This window comes from Lissotriton vulgaris, chromosome 8 (genome assembly GCF_964263255.1).
Source record: "Lissotriton vulgaris chromosome 8, aLisVul1.2, whole genome shotgun sequence".
Lineage (NCBI taxonomy): Eukaryota > Metazoa > Chordata > Amphibia > Caudata > Salamandridae > Lissotriton > Lissotriton vulgaris.
The window spans coordinates 25,016,062-25,037,888 of record NC_141696.1 but is presented as its reverse complement, the minus strand read 5'-3'; the positions used below and the strand labels follow the sequence as shown (position 1 = coordinate 25,037,888).

Here is a 21,827-nt window from a genome sequence, read left to right as displayed (position 1 = left end):
CCGCAGCACTCATCATCCTTAGTGGGACAGCTTGATTCTAGAACCTGGTTGTCATCGACGCCTCCTGGTCCTCATGGCTTAAAAATCAAGCTTCACCTTCTTCACCTGAAATCACTGACATCAGTGGGCATTCGACTATCGTGCCCCTGGTCACTGGCAAGTGACCAAGACTCTGTCCCCTCTGCTTTCAGGTTCTTCTCATCTTTGATCCAGGCTTGGATCACACCGGACACTTTCCACTTGGACGCCAGCAGCACTTTGCAGAAGATCGACATTGAAAACGACGACGAAACCCGACACCAAAAGACACCTATGCACCCGGCTTCCCTGGGTGAGGTAACTTGAGTACTCCAGTGCTCCCGTGGGTGTTGACTCTAGAAGCTCGCAGTTCTTTGCTCCAAGTCCTCTTCTAAGTGTTCTTTATCTTTAAAATTCCAACCGCAACTTTCCCCATAGAAGTTAATGGTGATTCGCGGCTGTGTTCTCACACTGCACGCGTCCCCCTTGGGTTCCCCGTGTCACTACCTTGGGTGGTTCCTGGTGGCCCCAGCAGCTCTACAGGCTCTAGGCCTTGTGCCTATGCAAGTCGTGGTTCTTATACCACTTTTTTAATATATGGTTTGGTATACACCTAGGGCTCAACGTATATTGTGCTAATTTACTGTGTGTTAATAAGTTTACTGAATGTACTTTTGCAACTAGCCTCATAAAGGGACTAGAGCGAGGTGCTTAGAATAGATACATATATTTTATATATATACCTGGTGTGGTTCTCCTTTCATTTGGTCATTCATGAGATTATAGACTGTTAATACAAGCTGCTTTACATTCCTCCAAGACTTATCCTGAAGGCTGCTCTCCACAGCTACCCCCAGGATAGCTTTCTATAAGGTTGCCTTTAACCAACCTTCAATAAGGGGTCGTTTGGACTGGTGCAAGGTGCCCACTAGAATAGTTTACAGCATATGCCAGGCCAATTTCTCACAGTAAGGGCTAATTTTAAGAATTCATGAGCTTGTGTGTAGGCATGATTAAACCATCTCTGACTGTTGCTGAAATTTGGTGCATTTTTAGTAAATTTTGCTGCCATGTACATATTCAAAGTGGAGCATGCCTGAATGATATTCCCAGGGCTGGCATCATCTGGTTAGAAATTAATTATGTGGTCCTGATTGTTCACTAGAAGATCCTTAAGAAAATTATCTACAAAAATGTTTAGATCTCTTAGTGCCAAATGCACGACCGATTTTGTCAGTCACAAATGGGAAATTGGATCGTTTGTGATAGATAAATAGGGTTGTAGCATGTACCAAACCTATTTTGTGATTCGGTAACCTGTTAGCAACTTGCACAATATGTATTTTGAGTCGGTTTTAGCAAGGGGCATGACATGGGCATGCCTTCCTAATAGCAAGGGGGATGTAAGATTGCAAAAAAACAATTCCAAATTGGTGGTAAGCTAGTCGCCAACAGGAAGAGACCCGCAGGGTTCCCCTTCCCTTTTGTCATTGACAGCAGAAATGTTTTTTAAGAGCATGCAGTGGTCTCGCAGACCAGTACCTGCTCTTAAAAAATGAAACTGAAACATTTATTTTTATTTTTTAAATGAATCCCGTTTTGCTTTAAGGAAAACAGGCTGTGTTTGCAAAAAAAAAAGTTGCTTCATTGAAAAAACAAACACAAACATTAGTACATTTCCTTTTGTGACTCACAACTTGTGAGTCAATAAAAATAGCAAATTGCGAGTCGCAAAAGGAAATGGTCGTATATGTGATCCTTAATACCTAGGCCATTATTTTTTCCGTATTCCAGTCTTTTTTCTGAAATGTTAGGGTCTGTATTGCCAAAATCTAAATTTAATTCCAAGATTAGAGGATTATATCAGTTTAAGCAGCTAATCTATACCTCCTACTTATTGAGGATTCAAAGTCAATAACAGAGCTTGGATTCAGGTCTAAAATGCAGGACTAGGCTCAAATACGGGCTATTAAAATCTTGAAAAAAATAAAGATTCCTGGCAGCAACTACTCTGTTCAGTGCCTCTCCATATGGGTTACGCTCAGCATCCTCGCTAATGCCACAGTACATCATCATTTTAGGATCACAAGTACGAATGTTAAGATCCCCACCCAAATTATTGAAAGTTCCTTGCAATGGTCATTTTGGGCTTTATACAAAAGCTCCTCTAGATCACCCACAACCTTCATCATGGTTGTATCAGACATGTTATAATAAATGGTAACCGATATAAGATCAAAAGATTTCTGCAATTTCACTAAGAGCATTTGATAGTATGGATTGCTGATCGCCTCTTGGACAGTCACCAACAACAGTCACCGAAATGGAAGTGGTCAAGCCCCCGTCTAACCTTCCTGACTTGGTTGAGATAGCAGGGACATGGAGTGTTAGATATCTCTTTATATGGAGGGGGTCCTGTGATCCTGTCTCTTGACAGCAGATGATTTCATGCTGCTCTATTGCCCTGGTCCAGTCTGGGTTTTTTACCGTGGACTGCAGGGCGGCCACGTTCCACACACTTGAAGCCCATGTTTTTGTCTGGCAGCATTTTTGTTGTTCATTAGACTCTCAGCCGGGAAAAAAGAAAGGGTTTTGGTATCACCTTCTGCATTTCCAGGTGTTTGTAGGTGTCAGTCCAGATGATCTATTGATGGCAAAGACAAAATTCTGCTAGATAGTGTGACACTACAATGTTGAGAGTGGATTGCGGTCTGTCTTGTTATGGGAGAACTCAGTGGTGCCCTACTTTTGGAACACTGTAGTTCATTAAATCTTGGTCCACAGAAGAGGCCCATGGCTGTGGTCTGATTCCACCCTGAAAGGTGTTGATTGAGAGAGGGAGTGTAACATAACCTGCACCAGATGTGGTCTTCTAAAGTTTATTCTGATACTGTTGCGAGGGAAGTTTTTAATCATAGGGCCAACTCCTGAAACTCTTCTAACTATAACGATCCCTGCACAGACAACAGGTCCTGCCCGAGCTCTTCCTCAGTCAATGTCTCACTTTATTTAATAAAGACGCGTGTGTCGGACTGTGAAGAATCTTTGGTTTGTCCTAAGGACAATTACAAAGGGCGAACACTCTGGGGAGTATGGGGGCGAACATCATGGGCCTCAGTTGTGCTGTTGTCAGATTTCTTTAGGTCATTGTTTTTGGTGCCACTTTTTGCCAGCTGCTCTTCTCGTAGTCCACAGTTGTCTTGGGGGCAGTGATTTAGATGTAACCAGTTTATCACGGGAAGGATCATACGGCCTCATAGCTCCTCCATTTAGGCTCCAAGGGTCAGTTGAACTGAGGGAGTAAATTGTGTGTGGCTGGAGCCTACGTTCGTTCACGATTCCTGGGTTCTGCTCGTATCTCCCACTTTCAATCTCTCTGCCTTCTAGTGTGCCTTGAGCCTGGTGGATAATTCCTAGCTTAACATCTAGAGCATTTTTATTTGTCGGACCAAGGACAAAAAATGATGATTTCTCTGAATTGACTTTGGCTATCTAGGTGAAATAATCTATCTAAACATTTGTTGGTAACATCTTTGAAATCGATGTCTCCAGTATCCACCTTCTTCGCTGGCTTCCTCGCCACTGGATTCTTAACTTTAAATCCTTGCTGCAATTGGAGGATGAGCTTAGATTGTAATCAATCAATCAATCAATCAAAGCATTTGTATAGCGCACTACTCACCCGGAGGGTCTCAAGGCGCTTGGGGAGGGGGGTCCGCTACTGCTCGAACAGCCAGGTCTTGAGCTGCTTCCTGAAGGCGAGGTGGTCCTCGGTCAGGCGGAGGTGGGTCGGGAGGGAGTTCCAGGTTTTGGCAGCGAGGTAGGAGAAGGACCTTCCTCCCGTGGTAGCTCTTCGGATGCGTGGGACGGCGGCGAGGGCGTGGCCGGTCGATCGGAGCTGGCGTTTGGGAGCGTAGAAGTTGAGGCGGCTGTTGAGGTATCCTGGTCCTTGGTTGTGCAGGGCTTTGTGTGCGTGGGTGAGGAGACGGAAGGTGATTCTCTTGTTGACCGGGAGCCAGTGCAGGTCTCGTAGGTGTCCGGAGATGTGGTTGCGGCGGGGGATGTCCAGGATGAGTCTTGCTGAGGCGTTCTGGATCCGCTGGAGTCTCTTCTGGAGTTTGGCGGTGATTCCGGCGTAGAGGGAGTTGCCGTAGTCCAGTTGGCTGGTGACGAGGGCCTGGATGACCGTCTTCCTGGTCTCGGTGAGAATCCACCGGAAGATCTTGCGTATCATGCGTAGGATGTTGAAGCACGATGAGGAGACGGCGTTGACTTGTCTGGTCATGGAGAGGGAGGAGTCCAGGATGAAGCCCAGGTTGCGTGCGTGGTCTGTTGGTTTGAGTGTGCTGCCTAGGGCGGGGGGCCACCAGGAGTCGTCCCAGGCAGAGGGTGAGGATCCCAGGATGAGGACTTCCGTCTTGTCCGAGTTCAGTTTCAGACGGCTGTTCCTCATCCATTCGGCTACTTCCTTCATCCCTTCGTGTAGGTTGGCTCTGGCGGTGGCGGGGTCGTTGGTGAGGGAGAGGATCAGCTGGGTGTCGTCGGCGTAGGAGATGATGTTGAGGTTGTGCTGTCGTGCGATGGCTGCGAGGGGACTCATGTAGACGTTGAAGAGGGTTGGGCTGAGCGAGGAGCCTTGAGGAACGCCGCAGATGACTTTGGTGGCTTCTGATCTGAACGGGGGGAGGCGGACTCTCTGTGTCCTTCCGGCAAGAAAGGAGATGGTCCACTCCAGTGCCTTCTCCTGGATTCCGACGTTGCTGAGGCGCTGTACTAGGGTACGGTGGCAGACGGTGTCGAAGGCCGCGGAGAGGTCTAGGAGGATGAGGGCCGCTGTTTCTCCGTTGTCGAGCAGAGCTCGGATGTCATCGGTGGCTGCGATCAGGGCGGTCTCGGTGCTGTGGTTGGCCCTGAAGCAAGACTGCGAGAGGTCGAGGGATCCGTTCTTCTCGAGGAAGGCGGCCAGCTGCTTGTTGACGGTCTTCTCGATGACTTTTGCGGGGAACGGGAGCAGCGAGATGGGTCGGTAGTTCTTGAGGTCGGAGGGGTCGGCTGATGGCTTCTTTAGTAGGGCGCTAAGTTCGGCGTGCTTCCAGTTCTCCGGGAAGGTGGCGGTGTTGAAGGAGGTGTTGATGATGTCCCGCAGGTGGGGTGCAATGACAGCGTCGGCCTTGTTGAAGACGTGGTGAGGGCAAGGGTCGGTCGGAGATCCGGAGTGGATGAAGTTCATTGTGCGGATGGTGTCGTCGGTGCTGATCGGGGACCAGGCGCGGAGGGTGGTGGTGGGGGGCGGTGGTTTGTCGTGGCGTGCGTCGGTTGAGTGCTGAAGCTGTTGTGTATCTCTGCGATCTTGTTTTGGAACTAGGAGGCGAGGGAGTTGCAGAGGTCTTGCGAAGGTGTGATGTCGTTGTTTCCGGCGTTGGGGATTGTGTGCTCTTTAACAATGTTGAAGAGTTCCTTGCTGTTGTGTGCGTTGTTGTCCAGTCGTTCCTTGAATGCAGTTTTCTTGGTGGTGTGGATCAGTTGGTGGTGTATTCGGGTGGCGTGCTTGAGGGCAGTCATGTTGTCCAGTGTTGGGTCCCTGCGCCAGGCTTTCTCAAGGGCTCTGCAGTTCTTCTACGAGTTCTTGAGTTCGTCGGTCAACCATGGGGCTTTCTTGCTGGCGGGTCTGCTAGGCGGGGTCCTCAGAGGGGCGAGGTCGTCTGCGCAGTCGCTGATCCACTTTGTGAGGTTGGTGGCCGCTTGACTGGGGTTCGTTGCACTGGTGGGTAGGTTCTTGCTCAGGGAAGTTGCGAGCTGGTCGGCTGTGATCTTGCTCCAGCTTCTGTGTGCAGCCTGTTGCTGGTGGTGGTGGATCGTGGTCCTTTTGAAGCTGAAGTGGACGCAGCTGTGGTCCGTCCAGTGGAGTCCGGTGGCGTGGCTGAAGGTGATGTCCTTGCTGGAGGAGAAGACGGGGTCGAGAGTGTGTCCGGCGTAGTGGGTAGGGGTGGTCACCAGTTGCTTGAGTCCGAGGTTGGCGAGGTTGTCCAGCAGGGTGGTGGTGTTGCGGTCGTTGTTGTTCTCCAGGTGGAAGTTGAGGTCCCCGAGGAGGATGTAGTCAGCGGATGGGAGGGCATGCGGGCTGACAAAGTCGGCGATGTCCTCGCTGAATTGTGTGCGTGGTCCCGGGGGTCTGTAGATGAGGGTGCCTCTGAGGGTGGTCCTGGGGTTGATGTGGATCTGGAAGTGCAGGTGCTCGGCGGGTGCGAGGGTATCGTCGGTGTTGGTCGTGATGCGGATGGAGTTCCTGTGGATGATGGTGATGCCTCCTCCTGTCTGATTGATGCGGTCCCTCCGGATGATCTTGTAGCCGTCCGGGATGGCAATGGCGATGTCGGGCGCTGAGGAGGCGTTCATCCAGGTTTCCGTGAGGAAGGCGGCGTCCGGTGATGTTGTGTCGAGCAGGTTCCAGAGCTCGACGGAGTGTCTGTGGACTGAGCGGGTGTTGAGCACGATGCACTTCAGGTGGCTGCTGCTGATGCTCGTCGAGGTCTTGGGCACTGCTGGAGTGGTGCAGGTCCGGATGCAGATGAACTTGCAGGCGTTGCAGCAGAAGGGTCCGTGGGTGCGTCTCGGGGTGGCTCGGTAGCAGCCCGGGAGTCTGCCGGCGTTGAGTGCGTAGAGGTCGGTGGCAGCGTAGGTCCGGCGGGAGGGCTGGTGACTGTGGGAGCCTGGGGTCCTGGCACTGGGCGCGGTCCAGGCGCGGACGGGCGCAGACGGGCTTACCTTTGGTGCACCTTCGGCGCTCAATCGGCGCTCCTGCTGCGCGCGTCCGCTGCACGGTCGCTCTGGGGGCGTCATAAGAAGGGAGCCGGTAGGGAGGGTCTGCCGGGAGGCGGGAGCGAGTTAGCCAATCGGCTGGCGGTGGGGCGGGGCCGCGGGCTGGCAGTGCTGGAAAAATCGAGTGCGGGCTTGGCGGGCGGCCCTGCGGCGGCTGGGGCACCGGAGGAGAGTGGAGGGAGTAGGCGGCGTCTGCGGCTGCGGCGGCAGGCACAGGCAGCAGGTAGGCACAGGAGTGGGAGACAGGAGGAGTGTGGGGGTGACCAGGCCAGTAGAGGCGCAGTGGTTGCTCCCTAGTTGGAGTCTGGATCCCCTTAAGAAGGGAGCCGGTAGGGAGGGTCTGCGGGGAGGCGAGAGCGAGTTAGCCAATCGGCTGGCGGGGGGGCGGGCCGCGGGCTGGCAGCGGCGGGAAAATCGAGTAAGGGGATCGTACTGGCAATACTTGCATCACAGGTTCCCTCCGGATTTTCTTGTGGAGGACTTTCAAACAGGACTATTTCTACGAGCTCTGTCAAAGTTGGTGAGCCATCAACAACAGATGGATTGAACTGAATAGGTTTGGCTGGGGTCCTCCCGTGGGACTGGGACTCCAGAGAGACCTGCGCTTTTCTATGGTAAGGTCCATCCTAGCTTCTATGTGATCATTTTCAACTCAATAGCCCCATAACTAATGACAGGTAACTGGAGATGCACTTTGAGGCTACTTCCCATGTTTCAGAGCAGGCAGACAGATGGTTCCCCTTTAGTTTCCCCATATTAAGCCTTTTTAGTCCAGAACAAACAAGGTACAAAAAAGAGAAAACTGCTTGCCTTCTTTGTGGGCAATACCTTACTACAGGTGTTGAGAAAAACCGGGCCAGCACAGCCTATTCGGGGCTCTAACAGGTGCAGACGGGCCCACTCTTGCCCCGATCTACGCCACAGCGCACTCCCAGATGCGTCCCGCGCGACAAAAAACTTGAATCGCTTATGAGCATGGCTTGCAGTCCTGCGGGTCTGCCTGGCCTCTGTGTACACTGGGGGGTGGAGGGGGTGAAGTCCCACCCCATCGTCTAAGGCGGGAAGTAATGAGGCCAAGTGTGAGGGCGGGACTGTCAATAGAGGAACCCAATCTGAGGGAAGCTGGAAGCGCTTATGTGCACGGCTTGCTGTCCTGAGGCTCTGCTTGACCTCGGTGTATGCAGGGGGACAAAGCCCCATGCCGGCGCCTAACGCTGGAAGTAATGCAGCCAAGAGTGCGGGCAGGGAACTGCAGATGAAGAAACCAAATACCATGCATCACTTATATGTTTGAGATTTATTTTCAAAATGTATTTAGGCAGTACACAAATGAGTTGTGAGTCTCATGAATGTTCACATCATGGAAGTCCAGCATGAATAGGACGAGGACAATGGGAACTGTGAGGAACCCTGTGATTGAGAATGCCCAGCTCGGCAATCCACAGAGATGAAAAGCCCCGGGCAAAAAGTAAGAAGTATAAAAAGAATAAACTAAAAATGAAGAGAAATAGTTAAAATGATGACATTTTAAGAGAACTCCAGCAGGATCTCTGGTTCTTGGGATCCCTTGCAACCAACACACAAGTCTGTGCAAAGTACATAAAATAACAAATATCAGGAGGGAACAACCTGGGGACCAGGTACCCCAAGTTGAAGGCTACCCTCAAAAACAGACTTCCACATCAAAAAGCTCACAGCCAGACAAAGCAGAACATTTGTCTTGCACATTAGTGGATGTGGCCGCCCAAAGTTGGCGGTTCCTCTCAGTAAATATTATAAGTAGGGAAAACTTTAGAGCCAGTCGATGTTGAGACGTTATCCAGTTGAATCCACTTTGGGCCCCAGAGGATCAGACACAGCTCGTGGGACCCTTGTTGAAACATGGCATCTAGCACAAATAGATCTACACAGCACAATGACTGGCTTGGAGGTTCAGGTACGTCTCATTTGGACACCTTCCTGTACAAAAGAAATCCTGAGAGACACATTCCTCTTTCTTTGTGTGCTGAAGAGTGCAGCACACATACAAAGAGGAGGTAATGAGGAGAAATAAAGACAACTCTTGTTGTTGCGCCTCCCTGGGAAGGCTAATATTTTTGTTGCATCCGCAGGTTAACCAATTCTGGTAAAATTCAGAATGCATGCATCAAAAACCATGGGAGTTGCGTGAAAACACCCCTGCAGCGTCCACTGAAAGCCTCCCTTGTACAGAGTAAGGCAACACCTTGATTTGCGCTGTGTTGCTTTACTCCAATGTATGGAGCCGCTCAGGGCAACGCAAAGGGGCCTTTTGTTGTTTCATAAATCCCATTTAGGATTTGCGTCACTCTTGCACCACCTTGTGTGGTGCAAGAGCAAAGCAACTCAGCTCGTAAGTATGACCCTTCGACTACTCAAAAGTAGTTCACTACATAGATTAAAGTCAGGTTATCTGTAAATTCAACAGGCTGTGGCATCATTATGCCAGCCTAGGCCCCAATATCCTTCGAGGCCTTTCAGATGACCAATTGGCAATAATATTGGGAGCAAGTCCTTTCCAGCAGGAAAAGTCAAAATAATGGGTTTAGGGAGAGACAGATGTTTTCTTTATAGTTGCAACAGGATATCCTGAATATACTGCTCACAAAAGCTGCTGAACATGACTTTCTAGAGAAAAATTTCCCACAGTGCCATTGGATGAAAATGTAAACCCTGTCCTAAAGCATTTGCCGTACCTTCCAATGTCATCCATTGCATTATTCTAAAAAACACTTCTGTGGGGTTGTATTTTTGGGCTCCATAAATCACACACAAAGGTTTTTGGAAAAACCTGTAAATGAGAGACCTTCCTCCTTCAAAAGAGTGTACTCAATACTATCAAGCATTGTCAAAGCCAATATGTTTGGTGTTCACATAGGTGCAGCACCTGGTGTGATTACTGGATATCCCTCACAAGTCACAAGCAACGTTTCAAAATCCTTATCAAGGTTGCAGTGACACAAGACACTACTAGGTGTCCCTCATAAGTCAGATCTACAATGCACATTGTGGTTATAGTTAAGTCCTCGGGGCATATTACCAACGTTTAGCGATATTTACCGCTAACGATGCTTAGCAACGAATTTTTTAACGCTAAGCATCGCCGGAAATTATCGCAGAGATAACTTGCTATTATCAAGGTTTATCTCAGTAGTGATAAAATTCCTCGGGCTAACTGCCAATTGAGAGATTATCTCTGGAAAACCAACGATAATCTCTCAAAGTTTGGCATCAGCTTGATAATAGGGACTCACAAACTTAGCCATGATATCCACCTTCCATAGGATATCATGGCTAAGTCAGGAAAATACCAGGTGTAAAAAAAGCAGTGCTAACCGCGGTTAGCGCTGCTTTTTTTATCACTAACAGGGTTAGCGAAATCCTTGATAATAGGAGAAATGTCGCTTAACAACATTTCTCCTATTATTTTTCTCTGGAACGCCCCCTTTGCATCTCATTAGAGATGCAAGGGGAAGCGTAGAGAAAAAGGGTGCTAACATGCGTGTTAGCACCCTGTTGCTAATAGGGAGATAATTTTATCTCCACTTTCTTGGCTTTTAAAGCCTTAAAAGCGGAGATAAATCCCTTGATAATATGCCCCTGTGTGTTTTCTCATGTTAATGACGCTAGGAAAAGTTTGATGTCCTATGCAGAAAAAGGCTGAACAGAATTAGACCAAATTTGGCAGACCATTAGAACTTTACTCAGAAACCTTTTTTGTGATTTTGTGTAAATCAATTCAGTTGTTTTTGGAAAATTAGCGAGGGTCTTAGGTTGGGCATTGAGAGTGTCAAAAGTTAGGTATATCTTGACTCTTGGTCTCAAGAAAATTGTCTGATTGGACAATTTAATTAGGACTAGTTAATCCTAATTGGCTGGCCACAACATGAACAATATTTATCTCCAAATGTGTTGCATCACCTGCACTCGTACCTAACCTCTGCCTTTGTGAATCAGATCCTTCCTCATGTATTATTCTGACCTTCTTTGTGTTGGCTTTAGGATTCTGGGCACTTTACCACAGCGAACCATTGCTAAAGTGCATATGTTCTTTCACTAAAATGTAATGGTAATTGGTTTCTCAATGATTGGCATATATGATTTACAAGAAAAACCCTAGTGCAGTGCACCAGTGGTGCCCAGGGCAGTGGTGCCCAGGGCCTGTAAAACACATGCCATTAATGGGCCTGCAGCACTGATTGTGCCACCCACATAAGTAGCCTTGAAAACATGTCTCAGACCTGCCACTGCAGTGTCTGTGTGTGCAGTTTTAAAGTGCCATGTCGACCTGGCAAGTGCACCCATTGCCAGGATCAAACCTTCCCTTTTATTACATTGCAGTGTATTTAAAAGTAAAAGTTAAGACACATATACCTGTCCTCACACAAAGAGTCTCCACGCCAAGTAGTGTGTCTGGAGCCAGGGAAGGGCCTTGTGCACTACAAAGGCTTTCCTTTGAAGTTTGCCTACTTCAAAGGCTGAAATGGGTATAAGTAATGGACCTGTGACACCATTTACTCAGAACACCTCTGCACTGAGGACATTCTTCCAGGAAGAAGAGCGAGTTTGTTGTCAGGAGGGACTTCCACTTTGCTGTGCTTAACTGCAGCTTACTGCTTCTGTCCCTGGACTGAACGGACTAGACTTTCTATTCTGCATCCTAATTTCAAGGTTTTCCAAGGGCTTGAGTTGAGCTTGCCTCCTATTACGAAGTCTCAGGGCCATCAAAGACTTCAACTGCAATCACCTGGATTGTGCTGCTCTGAGTCCTACTCTGCCACTTGGTGCAAAGCTGCACAGAAATAATATTGAGGTTTTTTCCGACCTACAGAAATATCGAGTTTTAAATATCGTAGGGACTGAATATCGACATCAAGAATATCGGTGACCAGCATATCGACCAGAAGGTAAGATGGTAAGAAATATCGTTTTTGTTAATATCGAAGTTAGTAATATCGTTAGCAAAAATATCCTTATTAATAATATTGATGTGTATGTTAGTGTTATGTATTTTAGTATGTCTTTTATATGTAGCTGTTCCACATTTTTTGTTATGTTTTTTAAATATATATATTAAATATGTAAAAAGTTTCCCAATAAAATTACAAGTAATTTATTTGTAATTAAGAAGTTATTATTTATTAAATAATTAATTAATACCGCCTGCCATTAGGGCGGGGGTCCCATTGGGCAATTAGGATGTGCCCGCCACAGTGGCGGGCGCATCCTGCATTCCTGTCATTGTGGCAGGCACTCAGCACCGCCCGCCACAATGCCAGGAAGGCATGTTGTGCACTTCCATGCACAACATGGCAGGCACCGCGCGGTGCCTGCGATGCTGTGCATTGAACTGCTGGGGGGTACCATAGGTACCCCCCATGTGCACCCCCTACCACCCAGAGTCCCTGGGGGCCCGCAACGGGCCCCCAATGTCAAACACTGCATTCCTTTCGGTGGCGGCGTTGCCGCCATGGAAAGGCATGTCGCTGCCTGCATAGTAGTATGGATGGCGGTGTCTAACAGACACCGCCACCATATTAAACCCTTTTCCGCGCGGTCAACTCGTTGACCGGGCGGAAAAGCGGCAGACGGTCTTTCCTTCTGCCGCGGTCCCCCCGCCATAGTAATATGGCGGGGGAATTGGGTGGCGGGCGGGGGAATTGGGTGGCGGGCGGGGGAATTAGGTGGCGGGTGGGGGAATTGGGTGGCGGGCGGGGGAATTGGATGGCGGGCGGTTCACCACCATTATGCGGGTTGTGGCGATCTGCCCGTGATCCTAATGGGCCCCATAGTCTAAGCGGTAATAAAATCCATTAAATCACTATGTGACATATGTCTGCCATAAAACAGTGTTATAATCCTTCATGAAAACATTGCAGAGCGTACCAAGTTTCAACATCAAACTACAATGCTTCTAAATAAAAATAAGGATAAAATAGTTGTTAGAGCCTCATAAATTCTAGTTAAAATCTGTAAGATGCTACGCATCGCAGTACAGCCATATTCCTAAACCAAATTTCATAAAATAGTGGTCAGTTACGCTATGGCTGCGCTTGAGAACCCATTTGCGCGGGGACCTGACATGCAGCCCGGGGCAAGAACTTCTGACGCCTAAACCAGAAGCTGAGCCGGAATCTGCTCACGGCAAATACAACAAGCATTTGCAATGCAATAAGTCTCGCATTTACGCAAGTTTAAGCTATTGGCATTATATATGACAATGCCTTTTCTTTGTTTAGTTTGGTTAGAGACGGCAGACCCGAGAGCAGAGGACGGCCCGGGACCAGGGTTCGATTCCCGGCGCGGCAGGTTTCTGGGCCAGGGTCAGCGGACTCGATAATTCTCTCACCTCGGTGCACACTCTGATCAGCGATCACACTCGGCAACTCTGGGCATTAGCTTGCCTCATCTTCACTAACGGCCCCACCAGACCGCCGGGGATGCCTGGTCTCACCCTGGAGATACCCATTAAGGGACCATCTCTCAGGGAAGCCAGGAAGGGTTTCGCAGCGGTCGAAGCGCCTTGGGACCCTCCGGGTAAGTAGTGCGCTATATAAATGCCTATACATACATACATACATACATACATACTTACACATAGTTATTTGCAATGTCAATAGCTCAAACCCGCGTAAATGCAGACCTATTGCATTGCAAATGCTTGTTCATTTGTGCCTTTTAGTGCGCCTTCTTCACAGGGGGCATATTGGTGTGTGCCATTTCTGATGCATGTAATAGTGGGCACTCTTTACAGGGTGCACCTTTCTACTTCACGTTGGTTTGGGCATTTTGCACACTGGTGAGTGCGTGTTCTATTGCACAGCAGTGTGCACTCTTGACACTGCACCTTTTGACCGCACTTTGGTGTGTGTGTGGCACATTGGTGTATAAGCGTGTTCTAATGCACATGCCAGTGTGCACTCTTGACACTAAGCACCTTCCTACTGCACTTCTGTGTGAGCGTGTTGCACACTGGTGAGTGTGTGTCCTAATGCACAACACAGTGTGCACTTTGAGATGGTACACTTTCCTATTGCACTTCGGTGAGTGTGTAGCACATTGATGGGTCAGTGTGCACTCTTGACACAGTGTATATTACTACTACACGGTAGGTGTAGTTTTGCACTACACATCACCACACATATTTTTCTGCCACGCATCTTTACGTGCACTCCAGGGTTAGAGCTCCAAAGAGAATCCTGCACATTGAGTAGTGAGTGTGGGTGCAAGTTAAAGATGGGACACTGCTTCTTTTGGGGAGGCCTGCTGGGGCGGGTGGGGCGCGACTATCCAATAATCTATCACTAATGCACTGTACTCCCCAACTATAGGTGATGGAGAGATGCAGAGGTCAGAGGGTAAACTCCACGACTGCCACACGTCATAACAGTTTTTGTCAGCAAGTTAACAAGTTGCTCTGGGCCTCCCATTTCTTTTAATACTAACCAAAGCATTTCCCGGGGTACCAAATCAAAGGCGACGCGAAGGTCAACAAAGGCTACGCACAGTTTCTGTTTTGTAAATTGTACGTATTTCCATATTGGTAGAATTAGCCTGAACGCCTGGTCACAGACAAGTACTAGTTTTAGAGAGGAAACCAGCTTGGTAGGTGACAGAATCTCAAACTCGTTCATCCAGATTTGCAATTTATCCAGGACCTGTTTTTTTTGCATGTTGTCCAACAGGGTAATCGGACTGTAATTCGATGGTGCTGCAGTGTCACCTTTTTTTATATATGGTTATTATTTCCCCTCCTCTCCAGGTCTCTGGTCGTTTCCCCCCGTTGGCAACTGCATTGGACACAAGATTTAGATAAGGAGACCAAACTAGTGGTTCCATTTTAAAAAGGTCCCCTGGTATCCTGTCAGGCCCTGGAGCTTTTGCTGATTTCATCTTCTCTATTGCTTCAAGGGGCATATTACCAACAAGTAGCAATAATTATCGCTAAATAGGCTTAGCAACGATTTTTATTGCTGCCTATCGCTGGTAATGTTAGCGGAGAACACATGCTATTAGCAACGTTTTTCTCCATTGTGCTAAAATATCCAGTGATAGCGGCGAAATGCGTGAATATCGCTGAGAATACAGCGATATTCACCCATTAGCGACAAAATGCTCTTAGCCATGTTATCCACCTCCCATTGGATAACATGGCTAAGAACTGGTCTGAGCAGGCATTGGTTTTTGGCGATAGCGGGAATATTTCCATTGCTACGCCTACATTGCTAATAGGCGAAAGCGACGTTAGCGACTGCTTTCAGTCACTAACAGGTTGGGTACGCCCACTTTGCATGTCATTAGCGATAAATATCACTAACATGCAAAGCCGGCACCAAACCGCTCGCTATCGCCTACAAGCTGTCGCTAACATCAGTTAGCGACAGATTGCTAATAGAGCGATAGAATTATCGGCGCTTAGCGGCCGAAAACGGCCGCTAAACCAGCGATAATTGCCTTTGGTAATATGCCCCTAAGAGTGTCGTCCAAGCTAAAGAGAGTTCCCTCTCTACCGACAGTCCTTCTTGTTTCAGTAGATGTACAGACAAGCAACCTTCCACTCACATCCACACAACTGTTTTCTTCCCTCTTCCCATATAATGAACAGAAGTGATCAACCCACTTCTCAGGTGGAATACAGTAATCCGGTGTCGTTACCCCCTCAGGGCGACCATGAGATAAGATGTGCCAGAATGATCGATTATCTTTGCATTTTGCAGCATTTAGTAAGTCCTGCGGGTTCCTATTAGCCCCTTCGCGTTTAGCTTCTCCCAAGACTGCTTTATACTTGCAGCGTACTTGGGCAATCATCAATTATTTCCATAATGTGGGCAACCTGGGCTCCACGGTGGTTGTGGTGTAAGTGCTCACTCTGTTGGCTAATAGTCTGCCAAGATGTTGAGATAATCAGAGGTGGTAACTGCTCCATTCAGATTATAATCAGCATTAGCCCCCACTGCTGCTGAGCCAAATAAGACACGGGATTGATTGTTTAGTGCTATCTGAGTTTGTTGTCCCAGTGTAAATCCTAAAAGATTGACCCGCAGCAGTCTCCTCTCAAAGACTGTTGACCATAGGAAAGGAGTCTTGGCAGAGTTGTGTGGAGTGGGGCAAGTGGCTAGCAAGAGTAGTGTATTGGAAAGCAGGAGCAGCTGTTTGGACATAGATACTTTACATCCCAAAACCCAAGCTGACTTAGGGACAGGCAAAGCCTGCACATAGATTTATTTTGGTTTAGGCTTTGTTTTGCCATTATTAATTAGACTATATATTTACTTTCCCTGCTGAATGTTGAGGAACGTGATTTCTAAGTAGTCAAACATCATTTGGTAATCTTTAAAATACTCTATTTTACTCGGGGTAAATAAATATGCAATGGATCTTAAAGATGTGATATTGGTATATATGTAATAGCAGATTTGGGTACTAAACAATGCAGAACTCAGACATCCCTTCCTCTGGATCTATATTTTCAACTATTAGATTATTTTTCCAAACAAGATATCCCCTCTCACTTCCCAGACTAAAGACACCCTGCTCAAACATCAGAGAGCGGCATACCACCACGACTGCACAGTCAGCCTGAAAGAGCAGACATTTTGCTTTTAAGAAGTGACAATAAACTTTTACAACATCTTTTGCAGAAGTTATTATTAATATTTTTGTTTACAATGACCATCTTTTCCTTTACGTCTACGACAAACTTAACATTGAAGTCTAACTCAAAATAAATGTAATCTTATTTAATCTAATTATTTGAATTGAAATATTGAAAACATACTTTAATACTAGAGGCATATAAACAAAGGTAATACACACATACACGCACACACACACACACACACACACATACACACACCAAGACATACATGCTCATGCATGCATGTAAAACATGTCTGCAAATAGCATTTTGAATGTTGATTGTCTGTGTATATTTCTGTGTGTATGCGATATATATATATTTTTAATTTTATTTTTTATTTTACATTGCGCAAACTTGACCTGAGTGCTTTACATAGCACCAGTTGCGTTACATAAGGACATATTCATTTTTTTTTAAATTGGCACGGGGAGATTAAGTGGCTGATTACGATGTAGGGCGGATCGCCACCGACCGCATGGCAGTGGGGATCCGCCCTACAGTTCCCTCCGCCCGCCACCCATTTGCCCCCTGCCATATTAGTATGGCGGGGGACCCCGGCGGATGGAAAGGCCGCCGTTTTTCTGCAGGTTGACCAGTCGACCGGGCGGAAAAGGGGCTAGATATGGTGGCGGTGACACCACCATCCATATTAGAATGGGTGTGGGATGTAGCCTTTCTGTGGTGTTGATGGCGCCGCGGAAAGGCATGCAGATTTTTCTGTTGGGGGCCCGTTGCAGACAAGGTGGCAGGCACCGCGCGGTGCCTGTCACCTTGTGCATGACAATGCACGCAGTGCATTCCCAGCATTGTGGCAGGAGGTGCTGTGAGCACCGCCAGCCACAATGCTGGGAATAGGGGATGCCACCGCCACAGTGGCATTGGCTTCCTAATTGCAGGTGCGGGACCGCCGCACCACTGGCGGCCGGTCCTAGCACCGCCATCCTAATCGGCCCCTAAGTGATTTGCCCAGAATCACAGGATGTTTAGCATCATTGCCGAGACTCCAACCCGGTTCCCCAGATTCAAGGTCGACCGCCCTAGCCGTTAGGCCAACTCCTCTCCCCTATATATACGTATGTTTGTGTGTTTGTGTAGTGATAAAAGAAATAAGAAAGATACTAAACAATTAATGAATTAAAACGATGTTAAGGGAATTTGACGTTTAAGAAAACAAATCCCAATAATGAGCCAAATACAAAAACGATGTAAAATATGTTGCAGAACATTCATTGTAGCAAAACATGTTTTGAAAACAAAATTAACCACACTGAAGTGTCTTCAAGTCTATAGACTGTGGACACAATTTGCAAAGATTGGTTTATGAGTAGATTTGGCTTCCTCTTGTAGTACTCCTGGCTTACTCCTGGAATTTAGGAGTACTGCAATAGTAAGTCACAGCAAGATTTTTGTGGATCAACCTCTGTAATTCTATGTTGTGCATTGTACAAAATAGATGTACAATCAAACAAAAAAAATCATAGAGCAATAAGTTCATTTGAAATGTTAAACTCCTGGAGATGGAACTGTAAGTACCTTGAAGCAGAAGTTGATTTTTAACTTAAGAGATTGTTCCCTAACACATCTTTTCATACACCTAATTTGTTTGCAATGTGCAGGCATGTGGCACTTTGGAAACTTAAACCCAAAGTTAACGCATGAACCAACATAGGGCAGAGCAAGATTTGCTCAAGAAAAGACAGGAGACGTCAAAGGTGCCAGAACATTAACCTCTGGCATCAGAAGCCCCAGCACCTTACCCAACCTGCCCTCCCACATGTGTTGCCAGAGGAAGGAGAAGGAAGAAAGAAGGGAGAATAATGGGGTAAAGAGATAAGTCGGCCTGCCAGAGTCCCCTCCCACTGAAAGAGAATCCAAAAACATTTCTGCCTCATCATGATAAAAAACTGAAGTGGAACACTTTAGAGAATCATTTTCAAGAACAAGAAAACGGTGAATCCCTGATGGATCCTGTGCCACAGATGCGTCTGACTTACGAGCTCAGGAACACCGAGAAGAGGTTCTCTGGCACCAGCCGCTGATTCCACATGTTGTCAAAGACTGGGATTAATCCATCTGAGGATATATTGGGATATCCCAGCCCCAGGATCCCATCAAACACTGAGTAAATAGCTTCATTTTCAGACAGTCCAAAAACTTGGTTTGTGTCCATAATGCTTCCAACCTGAAATTAAGAAGAAGAAAATCAATCGTCACCCTAGACATGGTTGGAAGATGAGCAGGGATCACTTTTTCTTCACGGTTTGCATTCTATGGCTTCTGATTCTGGATGACTAAGGTTGATATTTGATCCAGACACCACAGTACATATAGAACCACTAGCACATGTGTCTCAGACAAAATTCCACAGGCAATTTAATTGTCCCCTGTACAAACCACAAGTCATGCTTTGTTCAAATTTAACATTTTGCATTCAATTTTCTTTACAAAGAAGGGAAAAATAACCAACTAAAACACAAAAAAGTTGTTATGAAATGGCTGCAAATGTCTTACTATTGCATCAAACAATATCGTAAAACACTGTTATATCATCAATTGTACTCAAGAGCATGTCTTCTGACACACCTCAGCTTTTTTAAAGGTGCAATCTGTTTCTGTCAAATGTAAATTACTGGTTCTACCAAATGTCAATCACTTTATCTACCAAATGTCAATTTAAACTGGCTTCTTTCAGACTAAGGGAATCAGGCAGGAATATCATTGGCATCGCCCTTACCTGGACAGTATCATTCCCCACGACCCCGGTCATGTAGCCGGAGCCATAGCCAATGGTGAGACTTTCATTGATGGATCTGAATGTTGAGGACTGTGAGGAGTTGAACATCTTGTGTTTTTCTGTTCCAAGAAAATGTCCTCTTATTAGTATTTATGTAAAAAATCACCATGAGTGTACACGGTATTGGATTGCATTTAGGTAATCATCTATTCAGCACACAAGGCAGTGTGTCAGAGTGAATGCAGCAATTACAAACAGCAAGGGTTCAATGCAAACCAACAAGTAGGATAGTTAGAGGAACTCGTACTTACACAATGACGCGTCTTCTGTAAAGTACACTTTCCACAGAGAATGCCCACTGAGAGCAGTAGAGCCAACATATAATTATTTTCCTTATTGAGACGTGACATGGTCTACCCTGGCCTGGAGCCCACAGGAAGATTGAAAAATTACAGAGCCTACAAGATCGGGCAGCCAGACTCTACCTGAGCCTTAAATCAGATCAAATTTTGCTGACCCTCAAAGAACTTCACTGGCTTCCAGAGGCACAAAGTATAAAGTTCAAAGAAGAGAAGGGCCACGGTCCCAAATACATAGAAGCATTTTTTCCTTCCTATATGCAGAGTTAGATTCTGAGAACAAGTAAGGACAACTAAATTAGTCAAGCTAGCTACAACCATGAAAACAGATAGAGGGAGATTGAATGGGGTGCTGGGATAACAAATCTGGAATACCTTGTGTACAAAAAGAAAAATTAAAAAAGTAATTTAAAAGAGGCTTTCCCTTACCTTCTTGACAAACTACTTAAAACAGAGTTCTAAACATTATAAAGTGAGCTCAGACAAAGTGTATAACTGAGTAATGGTGAGATGACATTGGACACATCAACCACATGTATTGTTCATCCTTTGCTGAGGAAGGGAACGCTTTTCAAGAACTTCTTTTTAACCAGACTGCAAATTGACTTTATATACAAGCCAGCACTATACAAGACATATAAACAAATAAGCAAAAGGCAATAGAAAAACACAATCAGCCTTCTGCAATGCAACCCTATGGACAAGGAAGGTAAATGTCACATTCAATGGCAATCTCCATTGAAACAACCTCAATAACACTGTGTTGTAAGAATATGTCTCCGATGACACAGACGCAGCTCAACTCTAATGAATTGTGTTATATCCTGTGTCTCCTAGTTCCGTGCTGCTCAGCCTGTGTGAGTGTGATGTAAGAGAATGTTCATGAGTGCATGGTTTGGATGAGTGGTCATTTGGAATGAGTGGCGCTGAACAGAAGGATGCTGCTCCCGGTGGGGCTGTACCATCTTCCTTGTAACTGAATAAACCTACATAATGTACACTAGTGGCTACTGGACTGACTACCTACAAGGGCCTTACTTCGTTAACAAAAGTGCTGACGATTTGAAACGAACCGTAGTCTAAAAAGGAGCCTGGAAATATGCCTGAGCGAAGCCTCAACGCCCCACCGGTGTCTCCTACAACAGACAGTTTACACATTGGATGTTTTTGGGTGTTGGGCCCTGTGCTGTCTGAAATCTGTCACTACAGTCAGCTTACATAATTGAAGATTTGATGTGTGACCTGATGTGTGAAACCTGCCAGCCAACAGACAGCCTACTGAAATGGTGTTTGACCTATGGGGCTTTAAGATTGACTACCTGCAGAATTGAAGTTTTGGGTGTTCAACCTTAAGGATATGATGGAATCTTACACCCTGCAGTCATCTGTAATGAGAACAGGCAGCCCTTATTCTATAACCAGTCAGTAACCTTGATTGGGAAGTGCACTTTCAATGAGCCAGCAGCCCTGAATGGAATTAGTACAGCAAGTTGGGAAAACTCGAGAGCTGTGAGTGGCTTATGGTGCGGAAACCAGTTTTTACAATGCAACAGCATTGTTTAACTGTGGAAAGGAGCCAGTAAAATGGGCAGCGTGATAACTATAAGGCATTCTTGGGCATAAGACGGGTCTGAGGAGTATCTGGCTGGGTGTCTCCTGGCTGGTGGAAACCACGTTGGGATCTTTTGAAATTTAAAAGGATGCACTCGCGAGTCCTTCAACTGCAGCTTCTACATCTGCTGTGACGTGTGGGCATCAAACCTTGGTAGCGTGTGTGCAAGCATCCATGTTATGCTTTCAATTCATGCTACCGTAGTGGGGTTCATTCTGACGTACGAGCTGGGGTTTATGGCGGGCGCCATGCATTTTGAGGATTCCCCTTTGTCTCGTTCTCGTGTTTGCAAGCACGCTACCTGAGGTCTCACAAGCTCGCTTACGTGGGGTGTGTTGAGGTCATTGCCCTGACAACGAAGAACATTTTGGTGTGTCAGCTGCATATGAGCCGGAACCGGTGGGCAGCATTCCTCGAACAGGACGTTGATTTCAAGGTTTGGAGGGGGAATAGACCTGAGTGGTGAACTGAGGAAAAATCCCATCTCCATTTTTTTCTGCTCAGAGTTGATCTAATACTGGTACTATTCTGGCAGTGGCCCGGGTTAGTAGTCGCTCACCAATTGCTTGACTGTCATTGGTTGCTGCTGTCTTGTGACACACTATGGGGCAGATTTACAAGACCTGG

At 46.8% G+C, this 21,827-nt stretch overlaps 1 protein-coding gene across 1 annotated transcript in view; it reads right to left on the bottom strand.

The window, feature by feature from the left end:
* Positions 1–19,343, bottom strand: part of LOC147693280 (pepsin A-like) — a 41,631-nt gene extending 22,288 nt beyond the window's left edge. Inside the window, exons 1-2 of the mRNA XM_086935889.1 lie at positions 19,230–19,343; positions 18,490–18,677 (exon numbers count right to left, since the gene is read on the bottom strand). Coding sequence (XP_086792015.1) covers positions 18,490–18,677; positions 19,230–19,337 — 296 coding nt within the window. The 5' untranslated portion in view covers positions 19,338–19,343. The remainder of the gene's footprint in view (positions 1–18,489; positions 18,678–19,229) is intronic.
* Between the last annotated feature and the right edge of the window lie 2,484 nt (positions 19,344–21,827).